General features: G+C 57.2%; 1 protein-coding gene and 5 non-coding genes across 6 annotated transcripts in view; 5 read left to right on the top strand and 1 right to left on the bottom strand.

The window, feature by feature from the left end:
* Nucleotides 1-8,356, bottom strand: part of CCM2 (CCM2 scaffold protein) — a 42,398-nt gene extending 34,042 nt beyond the window's left edge. Inside the window, exon 1 of the mRNA XM_063324207.1 lies at nucleotides 8,092-8,356. Coding sequence (XP_063180277.1) covers nucleotides 8,092-8,121 — 30 coding nt within the window. The 5' untranslated portion in view covers nucleotides 8,122-8,356. The remainder of the gene's footprint in view (nucleotides 1-8,091) is intronic.
* Nucleotides 8,357-8,974: 618 nt separating this feature from the next.
* LOC134512369 (small nucleolar RNA SNORA9) lies at nucleotides 8,975-9,108 on the top strand. Its single transcript, XR_010070105.1, has one exon. It is a non-coding gene; the product is annotated as a small nucleolar RNA SNORA9 (small nucleolar RNA).
* Nucleotides 9,109-9,516: 408 nt separating this feature from the next.
* Nucleotides 9,517-9,650, top strand: LOC134512367 (small nucleolar RNA SNORA9). The gene has a single exon (XR_010070103.1). It is a non-coding gene; the product is annotated as a small nucleolar RNA SNORA9 (small nucleolar RNA).
* A 407-nt stretch (nucleotides 9,651-10,057) lies between these two features.
* LOC134512366 (small nucleolar RNA SNORA9) lies at nucleotides 10,058-10,191 on the top strand. Its single transcript, XR_010070102.1, has one exon. It is a non-coding gene; the product is annotated as a small nucleolar RNA SNORA9 (small nucleolar RNA).
* A 407-nt stretch (nucleotides 10,192-10,598) lies between these two features.
* On the top strand, nucleotides 10,599-10,732 carry LOC134512364 (small nucleolar RNA SNORA9). The gene has a single exon (XR_010070100.1). It is a non-coding gene; the product is annotated as a small nucleolar RNA SNORA9 (small nucleolar RNA).
* Nucleotides 10,733-11,140: 408 nt separating this feature from the next.
* On the top strand, nucleotides 11,141-11,274 carry LOC134512365 (small nucleolar RNA SNORA9). Its single transcript, XR_010070101.1, has one exon. It is a non-coding gene; the product is annotated as a small nucleolar RNA SNORA9 (small nucleolar RNA).
* The last annotated feature ends 995 nt before the right edge of the window (nucleotides 11,275-12,269 follow it).

Below are 12,269 nucleotides of genomic sequence, written 5' to 3'. Positions count from 1 at the left end.
CCAGGGAGGACATGAGGATGGATGGGAAAAGGGAGGAGGAGCTGGGAGCTCCTGACCAGCAGAAAGTCCGTCTTTGTGGTGAGGACGCCATCCCAGGAACCTGCACTGGTCATCTGGAAAAGGGACATCAGTGAGGTGGCAACATTTACTGAAAACATCACTTAAGCAAGGGTAGAAATGAGGAAAGAACAGAACATTTCAGGTTTGTCTGCGGCCAAGCAGCTGGGCAGAGGCAGAGCCTGGAGCAAGGCAGACAGCATGCTCCCCACCTCACTGACCGGGCAGAGTCTCACCTGCTTCCACCCAGCAAAACACCACATTTCTTGGAATTACCACCCCGACACCACGCTCTGATCCTCCCATCTCCCAGGGACGGGGGAAGACTGGGAAAGCCAGGAAGGTGCTCAGGATGGGGCTGACCACAAGCCCAAGAGGAGCTGCGTAACTTAGACCAAGCCTCCTTCAGCCTGGACAAGCAGCAATGCCGAGGAGATGCCACCTGCAGATCCCTGCAAGTCGGTGACATGTTTATAATGCTGATGGAAAGGCACTGGGTCATCTCCCAGTTCAAGATGGGGGAAGTGCCACAATCCTGAGCAGGCTGAGCCCAAGGGTGAAGGAGCCATGCTGCTGCCCAACAGCACACCATGGAGAACACCATGGGACAGGGTGGGAGCCTGGTCTGCAGAGCAGTTTATGAACCTCAAAGGTCAGCTAGAGACACGGCACCGGCTCAGTACGTCCACAATTCCAGGAGGGAAGCAAACTGGGAATGTATCCCTGTGTCTGCTGACCTCCCTTGCTGGTTTTAGGGTCTGCCTTGAGACAAGGGAGGCTGGCCACAGCCCTGAGAGCAGACCCTCTTATCTAAGTGGCCGCCTGCCAGAGGAAAGGGCTGTCCTGCTCCCACCACGGCACACGTCGGGCAGTGCAGGAAGCCGGGCGGGCAGGAGACGAGCCCTGGAACCAGTGCCAAGGACGGGGCAGGAGCTGGGATGGAGGGAAGCGGGGCTGCCCCTCCCAGCAGGCTCACCACCCTCCGCCACAAAAATGCCAGGCGTCTTGTGTTTAACCGAGTCAAGCGGCGGGTCTCAAGTGGCCTCTCAAGCTTCCAGTGTCCCTATTTTGGGGATGTACATTGTGTTTGAGACATGCCTGAGTTCCCACCCAGCCCCCTGAGACCCACAGCAGCAGCATGCCACTGCGGCCACACAACTATTGAACACGCAGGATGATCCCACCTACCACGAGAGGCCATAAGGTCAGCGGGATACAAGCAGTGAGGGAGAAGGATGGCCCTGCTGTGAAGCCCTCCCTGGTCCTCAGGGTAAGCTCCTCCTAAGCGAGCACCACATGAGGTGTGCTCCATGCCCGCCTACACCACAGCTCCATGCCCGCCTACACCCACTCTTGTCCCTCCAGCCAGGAGGTATAAACCTAAGGCCAGGAGAGGGGCTGCTGGAGATGTCCCATACCACAGTTCCCACCACAGCTGAGACCCACAAGCTGGAAGAGGTGACCCACCACGCAAGGAGAGGACTCCACCAGCATCCCAGAGCACTGGGAGAGATGGGAGCAAAGCTCCATACGCTGCAGGATAACACCAACACATTTTTCCAGAGTCTTCCAGTCCTTCATGACACCACAGGTCCTCGCTCTGCCCCAGACAGGGCAGAGAGTCTCCAAGTAGGACATGGGCAAGACTAAAACGCACCCTACAAGTAGCTAGACTCATCACACTGAACTTCAGCTGGGTGAGCCCCAACTTTCACAGGCCTTTAGAAGCACACTGATGTTTAATTTTTGAAGTAAATGCTTTATAAAAAGCTGCAAGTTGGACAAGTACAGTTGTGTGGCACCACAAGGTCCACCAGAACCATCCAAACCTCCATGCCAAGTAGCAGAATTTCAGCAGCAGCAAGAGGAAGATGCCACCACCCAGAGCAGGGCACAAGACCTGTCCTGTTTGAAGCCAACATACCGGAGCCCCATCTCTCCTGCCCCTTTCCCTCCCAGACAGCTTTTACCCCACATTTCCCCCCTTCAAGCCTAAACCCAAGACAATCCCACCTCCATTCAGCCTTGGCTCATTTTCCAGAGAATTTTTTGGCTTCCTCCGGAGGCAGGAGGAAACCCTGAGAAGAGGAAAAAAAGAACAATTCCCTGCTCATAACTGGGCCAAGGCCAAAAGCAGCCAAGAACAGCAAGGACAGGACCGTTCCGCTGAGCCCCGCGGCCAGCCAAGCGCCGGCACTTCAAAGGAGAGCAGCTGGTAAAACCCAGTCTAGCGGGTCGGCCGGCTTCCCCACGAAGACTTAGATCATGCGAGGGCTCTCAAAAATGAAAAAGCCCATTTCCCAACCCAGAGGCCACCCCTTTGGAGGGAACAGGGACACCCAATTTACTCCTGCTTGAGCTGCTGAGCACAGGCAAGAGATTTTAAGTGTGATTAGGGAAAACGCCGAGTTGCACTTGGGAATTTTCCCAAGCTTCGTCTGAAACAGCACCAGGGTTTGTAACTGGGACTGTTAAAGTTTAACGGGATAAGCAATGGAAACCCAGAGGGTGTCACAGAGCCGTATTGCAGATCTTCAGTTGTTCCCACCTGCACAAGTCCCAGTGAGGCTTGCACAAAGCAGTGCAGCAGAGAGATCAACTATTAGCCACTTCAGATGAGTCTGTTATCTGGAAATGTCAGCTACGGTACACAACGAGTGATGTTCTGGCCACAGAGGAGGACTGGAGACCGCTCTCCGAGCAGGAGAGCCAGGGATAGCCTCATAAGTGCTGTTTGGTTCCGCAGCAGCTGAAGAGCCCAGGCATTTGGATTAAAGCACAGAGTAGGAAGGGCAGCGCCTCAACCAGCAATTCGCATTCCATCTGTTCCCCACTTCGGGAGCCTGGTGCGTCTCAAGGCTTGGTAAGAGGAGTCTCAAGAGGATCTCTCACAGCTGGACCCTGGCTGTACTTTAAACCACGTTATTTTAATCAGCACAAACACTTGAAGCTAGATCTGTCGGTGAGGGGAGCTCAGAAGCCAGGCTCCTGTCGGCAGATACTTGGGCAGCTTCTGCCGTGTTGCCACCACAAGTCACATCTCCTCGTGAGCAGCACCGTGAGCCTGGGGACAAGGGACACACCAGGAGCAAAGGAGAAGGCGGCAGCGCTCCTGGGACCACGGACTCTGCGGTTACTCTGGAAAAAGGTTTTCAGATTACAGCTCAGATTCCTGCACGGGTACAGGGAGCAGAGAAAGGAGCTCACAGCACGGCTTTGGAGCAAGGCGTGAAGTGACCAAGCAGCCACCAGTGACAGTAGCAGCTTTATCACAAGGAGTCACAGCCCACCCGACAGATTTACTCATCCCAGAAGGGCTGGGGATCGGGTTTTGGAACAGAAAAGAGCAATGGGTGACAGAGCCTACAGGAATGCTCTCCCCACAGCTTGCTTTAGCTGGAAGTACAGACCCAGGCTCCGTACGCAAAGCGTTGTAGGGTCTGAGTCGATACGGATGCTTCCATCAGCCTAAAAACCTCCCAGCAAGCTAAAAATACAGATACTGCATTCACTCAAGTGGCCTAAATAAGTGAAGTCATGGAAGAACCATTCCTGCAGTAATAGACTCTCAGACAGGAACGCGGGTGAGGGGTTTGTCAAAGCCCAGTGGTTATTCCGGCATGAACAAGCTGGATATTCAGGATAGCAAAGGAAGCTCAAGAGGCTTCTGAAAGGAGAAACTCCCCCAGAGCTGTTACTTCAAGCTCAGCCCCTCAATATTTTTTATATTAAGGCTGGGCGCTCGCCCTGCAGCCAGCTTCAAGAAGAACCATCTCTATTTCAGCTCTTTAATAACCACTTTGCTTCCCCCCCCAGAAGCTTCTTGGCTTTCCATTCCCTCCCACAAACACCAGTGCGGAACAGGACCCTGCCGCCCAAGTCCTCTGGCGTGGAGCGAAGCACACTTCGGAGTTACAAGCTCAGTTTTGGCAGACGTTTCCCAATGATCTGCACGAGAAGGAATTGCTGGACTGGCCAATATCCTCAATATTAACCGGCATTTAAAACCACAAAGAATTCAGTGCTACAGATCGAGATGAGCTTTACGAGGAAGATCCGGCAACTGCCAAAGTGGCTGCGAGAGGCCTGGGAAGAGGCAAAAGGAACCAACGCTAGAGATCTAGGGCATACCTGAGCTGGAAAAGTCAGGAATTTTATGCTAACAATAGTGAAACGGGGGATGTGAAGATAGGCTGAGAGAGCTGGGGGGGTTCAGCCTGGAGAAGAGAAGGCTCCGCAGAGACCTTCCAGCCCCTTCCAGTCCCTCAAGGGGCTCCAGGAAAGCTGGGGAGGGACTCTGGAGCAGGGAGGGGAGCCATGGGACGAGGGGGAAGGGTTTTACACTAAAAGAGGGGAGATTGAGATGAGATATTGGGAAGAAATTGTTGGCTGTGAGGGGGGTGAGCCCCTGGCCCAGGTTCCCCAGAGAAGCTGTGGCTGCCCCATCCCTGGAGGGGTTCAAGGGCAGGTTGGACGGGGCTTGGAGCAACCTGGGCTGGTGGGAGGTGTCCCTGCCCAGGGCAGGGAGTTGGAACGAGATGGTCTTTAAAGGTTCTTTCCCACTCAAAGTATCTGGTGCTACCCCCAGAGAATTACTTTGGGAAAACCACGCAGGCACTCTGCACTGGATCACCCGCAGCAGTCCGACAGCCACCCTTCAGATTTCCCGTGTTGTAAGAGCCTCCGCGACAGAGACCGGCAGGAAAATCCTCTCTACAGAGAAAGAATAACCAAGAAATCTGCCTCTGTCCTCCCTCCACCTCTTCTCTTTCCAGGAAGGGGCATGCCAGGAACATCCATCCTCACCGGAGGCTCACAGCTCCAGGCAGATTCCCACAGCCCAGCTGACTGCCCTGGCAAGCACCAAAGAAGCCACATGTCCTCCTGGCGCAGCCAGAGCCAACATGCTCCGAATCGATCCACCCTTCCTCATAAAATTAGCGAGAAACGGGTGTTTTATCCCAAACCTGCTCTCGTGACCACAGCCAAAAGCGGGCTGGATGTGCTCCGTCCCACCACTGCCATATTCCGGTTGGGATAGCCTGGCTGGCATGAGCCACCGGAAGCGAGAGCCAGGGAACACAAGCTCCTGGCTGGATTTCCAGGGCTCCAGTTTACCAAGTACATGCTTTATCTAAAGCTGGAGTCAGCCCCAAAGCAGGGCTGGGATTTTCTCCCTAGTCCTGACCAAACCTGCCCTAATACCCCTTCGGAGCAGCACTAAAGAAACTCAATTGCCCTGTTTCAGCCCAAAATGCTGGTGGCTGAACACCTGTCTTTTGCAATAATCTACAGCATGTGAAAAAAAAAAATGGGAAGAAGAGGTTTTCCCCTGCAGCTGGGAACCTTTGCAGCACAGCAGATGAATACACCACTCTCCACCACCAAATTAACCCTGTTTGGTTAATTAAAGCTCAAACAAGTCAGAGGTGCCCACTCCAAGGGTTAATTAATCACCACTACAATGGAAAACTCGCATCCAGGAAGCTCCGTAAGCCCGTGCGTTGGCCCAGGAGATGCCACCTCTGTGCAACACCGAGTTCCCCAGCTGCAGCCACACTCCTGCGGGCCTCAGGGAGCTCCTCATCCATCGGGATTACCTACAAGACAGCAGGGAAGTAGAGGGGGGGGGACCAGAGCGGCCAGGTCTGGGGTCACCAGTACACAAGAGACCGGAACATGTGGGAACAGGTCTAGGGAAAGGCTGCAAGGAGGGTTTAGGGATCAGAGCATCTATCACATGAGGAGAGGCGGGATCATCCAGCCTGGAGGAGGTTGGGGGGATCACATCAGCATGTACGAGGACCTGGTGGGGGAAGAAAGAAGAATCCACCCAGTCCCTCCATGTCCTGTCACCGCCCAGTGACATTAGGGAACAGGCATGAACTGTAACGCAGCAAATCCCACTCAAGCATAAGAAAAAAACCTCAACAACTTTATTTCGCATGAGGGTGAACATGGAAGAAGCTGCCCGCATGGACTGCGGAGTCTTCATCCTTGGAGACACTCAAGACCCAGCACGACACGGTCTGCTCCCCGCAGAAGGCTGGATTAGGCCATCTCCAGAGGTCCCTGCCACCTCAGCCATCCCAAGGATCCGCAACTCCAGAAGCCGGCTGCTTCTTCTCCCACTAAAAGCCCCTGGATGGCAGCACAAAGGTCATAGATAATGCCAGCCGGTACGACAGCGCTCTCTCTCCAGCCACAGAAATAAACCGCATTTTGGGAAAGCGCCATTTCCTAAGGCAAAAACACCCAGATTTCTCCCACGTAGCAGAAAAACAGTTTTCAGCAGAGTAAAGAGTTGATTCCACTTCTACAACGTATCACATCTTGTCTACATATTTGAGTTGAGCACCGCTTCCAGCCCTGCAGTCCCTGCCTACCGCAAAGAACAGGCATTTACTTACATCTAAAGTTACCCTACAATTATCTGCAGCCCCAGGAGGGAGCATCTGGAGTTGCTTCTTCCAGAAAGCAGGAACACGACATATCCAGATGAATAATTCCCCTTCCCACCTGTGCTGCAGATCCTGCCATGCCACACACAGGTCACCAGACATCGCAAGGGGATGTCGGTGGTTTTATTTTCCAGCTTTGGGAAGCCTGTACGTTAACTCCAGAAAAAAAAACCACTCCATATTTCTAATTCTGTGATTATTCCGATCACTTCAAACCAGAGCTTCAGCAGGAGACTCTGCTGCCACCTTCTGAAATCGCCGTTACTGCAGGTGCCCCCAAAGCAAATAAAAATAACTTGTTCGCTCTCCCAAGTTATGTCATCAAACCGAGGGAAGGGTTTATTTTACAAAGAGTCAATTCCCCCCCTCACTCAGGGAGCACTGCTTGCAGCAAGCCTCAGGCTTCAGCTCGAGCTTCGCCTCCCCCACACGACATAAAAATGGGTTTAAACAAGAGAAACTAGAGCAGCCTGGTTGCCGTCAACGCAGACACAGCTTGCAGACCTCTGAGGCGCTTACAGCGCAGCAGCCCTGACTATAGTTGACTCAATATATATATATATACAAAAACATAAAACAGATATGCATATAGAGCACTCCCAGTTCAGTACCACAACCAGTAGATAAGACAATCTAGCACTGTTTCACAGGATATATAAAGCCTTTTCATTAACCAACCATCTCATTTGCAGCCTGGATGGAGAACCAGAAGGGTAAATCAGCCCCCAAGCCTTGACGGGTGCCAGGAGACGAGAAGAGGAGGATGATCTAAGCATGGGAGGGTGGCAGGAAGGCAGTGAGGCCATAGCAGCACTCCCCCAAGCCCTACACTCAGACAAAAAAAGAAGGGGTTTTTAGTGGAGAGAATCACAGACTGGTTTGGGTGGGAAGGGACCTTAAAGACCATCTCGTTCCAGCCCCTGCCCTGGGCAGGGACACCTCCCACCACACCACGTTGCTCCAAGCCCCGGCCAACCTGCCCTTGAACCCCTCCAGGGATGGGGCAGCCACAGCTTCTCTGGGCAACCTGGGCCAGGGGCTCACCCCCCTCACAGCCAACAATTTCTGCCTCACATCTCATCTCAATCTCCCCTCTTACAGTGTAGAGCCATTCCCCCTCGTCCCGTGGCTCCCCTCCCTGATCCAGAGTCCCTCCCCACCTTTCCTGGAGCCCCTTGAGGGACAGGGCTCCAAGGTCTCCCCAGAACCTTCTCTTCCCCAGGCTGAATCCCCCCAACTCTCTCAGCCTGTTGCCACAGCAGAGGGGCTCCATCCCCCTGGGAAGCGAGGCCCCAGCCCTCAGAGCTGCCACACCACCAGGAAGATGCTCAGTTCAGCCAGGACCGAGCCTGAAGCCACTCCAGTAAGGGGATGAGGCCTGAAGAAGCCAAGGGAGGCTCCAGACAACACCGGGAGGGCTCCAGGACCACAGGCCGCGGACCACAGAGGGCCCAGCCAGCCACAACCCCTAGGACGGGGCAGCCCCAGGCCCAAGGCTGACGGAGGACCCTTCTCCAGAGAGCACAGTCGTGCCTCGCGGCGGCGAGGAGCCCCGGGGACGCTCCGCTCTCACCTTCTTGCCTTTCTTGCCCTCCTCCTCCATGTCTCCGGCGGCGGCGGCCCGGGCCCCCCCCGGGGCATCCCCGCAGCGGCCGTGCTCTCCCGACCTGTGTGCGCGGCGGAGCCCGGCCTCACTGCCCGGGAGCGGCCATAGAACCCGCCCAGGGCTCGGCCCCCGCTCCCAGCCCGCCCGGACCCGCCTCAGCCCCACCGACAACTTTTCAATCCTGCCGCCATCTTGGGCGGCGGCTTCCCGGCGTGCCCCGCGCGCGCGCCCGGAGGACTGACGTCAGTCCTCCCTGCCCGACGCACTGCGCGTGCGCTGGCCGCCAGGCCCACGACCTCTAGCCCCGCCCATCGCCCTAAGCCCCGCCCTCTATTGGCCACGGCTTATGGGCGTGGCCCCGCCCACCACGTTGTCCCCGCCCACTCATCGGTCTGGCTCCGCCTCTTCGCGCATGCGCAGACCTCACACCCGCCGCCAGGCGGTGCTGTCCCGCGGCGCGCTGACGTCACACGCCGGCGTGAGCCCCGGCCCTCAGTCATGGCGGCGGCAGAGGCGGATGGGGGAAGGCTGCGCGGCCCAGCTGCATCCGCCACCATCCGCCACCATCCGCCACCGGGGCCGATGCCGGGGACCGGGAGGGGAGCGGAACATGGCGGGGCGGGGCGAGGCGATGCGAGGCGCCTGCGGCACCGTTGGGCTCCGCCGCCGCTGTGAGGTGATGAGGGGCGCGGTGCATGCTGGGAAGGGTAGTCCTCCACGGGCCGCGTGGGGGGCCTTCACCGAGGGGGGACGGGGATCACCGCGGGGGGGAAACGGAGTGTCCCCGGGGGGAACGGGGATCAGCGGGACGAGGGGGTGAGCTGCATGAGCCCCCCCTCCCCTTCCTCCCCCGCAGGCCTTCCAGCGTGGGGGGGCCTGGGGTGGCCCCCGCCATTCCTACAGCGCTTGCCAGAGCAGCCCCGGGACGGTTTGAGGCCTCTCCCCGCCATTCCCGGGGAGGGGTTATAGAAATCCCGGACACGCCATGTCCGAGGGGAGATGGGGGATCCCTGGGGGAGCTCCGGCTCCACTGATGCCATTCTCTCCCTCTCCCATTGCAGGCTCCGTGTCCGATGATCCCAGAGAGATGTAGGAAACCACCGGGAAGAAGGAGGTGGGTTCAAGGGGCCTGTCCTGTGAGGGTTGTGTTCCACACTCCCCCTTGTCACCATAATTGGCTTAATTTTCTGTCATTAGCTTTACTAAACGCAGCCGCAAAGGCCTTGTCCCGTCATTAACCAGCAGGCGAGTCTCTCGGGGCTGAAATCCCATGGGAGAGCTGTAATCTGGGAGGACGGTGGGACACGGAGAGCCGCGCAGCTCAATCCTTTTATCCCATTGGGATTTATTTGGCCACCACCGACATGGTGGGGCCTCCATGGCACTTCCTTGCCGCAAGCCTTCCAGCGTGGCGGGGCCTGGGGTGGCCCCCGCCATTCCTACAGCGCTTGCCAGAGCAGCCCCGGGACGGTTTGAGGCCTCTCCCCGCCATTCCCGGGGAGGGGTTATAGAAATCCCAGACACGCCATGTCCGAGGGGAGATGGGGGATCCCTGGGGGAGCTCCGGCTCCACTGGTGCTATTCTCTCCCTCTCCCGTTACAGGCTCCCTGTCCGATGATCCTGGAGAGATGTAGGAAGCCGCCGGGAAGGAGGAGGTGAGTTCAAGGGGCCTGTCCTTGGGAGTTGTGTTCCACACTCCCCCTTGTCACCATAATTAGCTTAATTTTCGGTCATTAGCTCTGCTAAACACAGCCGCCAAGGCCTTGTCCCGTCATTAACCAGCAGGCGAGTCTCTCGGGGCTGAAATCCCATGGGAGAGCTGTAATCTGGGAGGACGGTGGGACACGGAGAGCCGCGCAGCTCAATCCTTTTATCCCATTGGGATTTATTTGGCCACCACCGACATGGTGGGGCCTCCATGGCACTTCCTTGCCGCAAGCCTTCCAGCGTGGCGGGGCCTGGGGTGGCCCCCGCCATTCCTACAGCGCTTGCCAGAGCAGCCCCGGGACGGTTTGAGGCCTCTCCCCGCCATTCCCGGGGAGGGGTTATAGAAATCCCAGACACGCCATGTCCGAGGGGAGATGGGGGATCCCTGGGGGAGCTCCGGCTCCACTGGTGCTATTCTCTCCCTCTCCCGTTACAGGCTCCCTGTCCGATGATCCTGGAGAGATGTAGGAAGCCGCCGGGAAGGAGGAGGTGAGTTCAAGGGGCCTGTCCTTGGGAGTTGTGTTCCACACTCCCCCTTGTCACCATAATTAGCTTAATTTTCGGTCATTAGCTCTGCTAAACACAGCCGCCAAGGCCTTGTCCCGTCATTAACCAGCAGGCGAGTCTCTCGGGGCTGAAATCCCATGGGAGAGCTGTAATCTGGGAGCCTGGCGGGGCACGGAGAGCCGCGCAGCCCGATCCCTTTGTCCCAGTGGGGTTTATTTGGCCACCACTGCTGGGGCTGGGTGCCCACAACGCTTCCTTACCGCAAGCCTTCCAGCGTGGGGGGGCCTGGGGTGGCCCCCGCCATTCCTACAGCGCTTGCCAGAGCAGCCCTGGGACGGTTTGAGGCCTCTCCCCGCCATTCCCGGGGAGGGGTTATAGAAATCCCGGACACGCCATGTCCAAGGGGAGATGAGGGATCCCTGGGGGAGCTCCGGCTCCACTGATGCCATTCTCTCCCTCTCCCATTGCAGGCTCCGTGTCCGATGATCCCAGAGAGATGTAGGAAGCCACCGGGAAGAAGGAGGTGAGTTCAAGGGGCCTGTCCTGTGAGGGTTGTGTTCCACACTCCCCCTTGTCACCATAATTGGCTTAATTTTCTGTCATTAGCTTTACTAAACGCAGCCGCCAAGGCCTTGTCCCGTCATTAACCAGCAGGCGAGTCTCTCGGGGCTGAAATCCCATGGGAGAGCTGTAATCTGGGAGGACGGTGGGACACGGGGAGCCGTGCAGCTCAATCTTTTTATCCCATTGGGATTTATTTGGCCACCACCGACATGGTGGGGCCTCCATGGCACTTCCTTGCCGCAAGCCTTCCAGCGTGGGGGGGCCTGGGATGGCCCCCGCCATTCCTACAGCGCTTGCCAGAGCAGCCCCGGGACGGTTTGAGGCCTCTCCCCGCCATTCCCGGGGAGGGGTTATAGAAATCCCGGACACGCCATGTCTCAGGGGAGATGGAGGCCCAGGCGACGTTCCCTGCCTCCTCCTCTGGCCTTACTGATGCCATTCTTTCCCTCTTCCATTGCAGGCTCCCTGTCCGATGATCTAGAGGGATGTAGGAAGCTGCTGTGAAGGAGAAGGTGGGTTCAGTGGGACTGTCCTGGCTACTTAATCTGGCTACTGCCATAAAAGACAATAAAAAAAATGTTTCTGTAAATTCATTAGCAAGCAAAGGAGGGCTAAGGAGGATCTCCACGCTCTGTGGGATGGGGTGGGAGACATCGTGAGAAAGGCCGAGGTATTAATTGCCTTCTGTGCCTTCGTCTTTACTAGTAGAATCAGAGGCTGGTTTGAGTGGGAAGGGACCTTAAAGACCATCCAGTGCCACCCCCTGCCCTGGACAGGGACACCTCCCACCAGCCCAGGTTGCTCCAAGCCCCGTCCAACCTGGCCTTGAACCCCTCCAGGGATGGGGCAGCCACAGCTTCTCTGGGCAACCTGGGCCAGGGGTTCACCACCCTCACAGCCAACAATTTCTTCCCAATATCTCGCCTAAATCTCCCCTCTTTTAGTGTAAAACCCTTCCCCCTCGTCCCATGGCTCCCCTCCCTCATCCAGAGTCCCTCCCCAGCTTTCCTGGAGCCCCTTGAGGGACTGGAAGGTCTAAAGGTCTCCGCGGAGCCTTCTCTTCTCCAGGCTGAACCCCCCCAGCTCTCTCAGCCTGTCCCCACAGCAGAGGGGCTCCAGCCCTCCCAGCATCTCCGGAGCCTTCTCTGGCCCCGCTCCAGCAGCTCCGTGTCTCTCCTGTGCTGAGGCCCCGGAGCTGGAGGCAGCGCTGCAGGGGGAGCAGGGGGGGTCTCACGACTTCACGTTTTGCCTCCGTCTTTACTGGTAACACCAGTTGTCCTCCGGTTACCCAGCCCCTGAACTGGATGTCAAGGATGGGGAGCAGAAGGACCCCCCCATAATCCAGCCCGATCCCTTCATCCCAGCG

The sequence above is a fragment of the Chroicocephalus ridibundus genome, chromosome 2 (assembly GCF_963924245.1).
Source record: "Chroicocephalus ridibundus chromosome 2, bChrRid1.1, whole genome shotgun sequence".
Lineage (NCBI taxonomy): Eukaryota > Metazoa > Chordata > Aves > Charadriiformes > Laridae > Chroicocephalus > Chroicocephalus ridibundus.
This window is presented reverse-complemented; position numbering and strand designations above follow the sequence as displayed.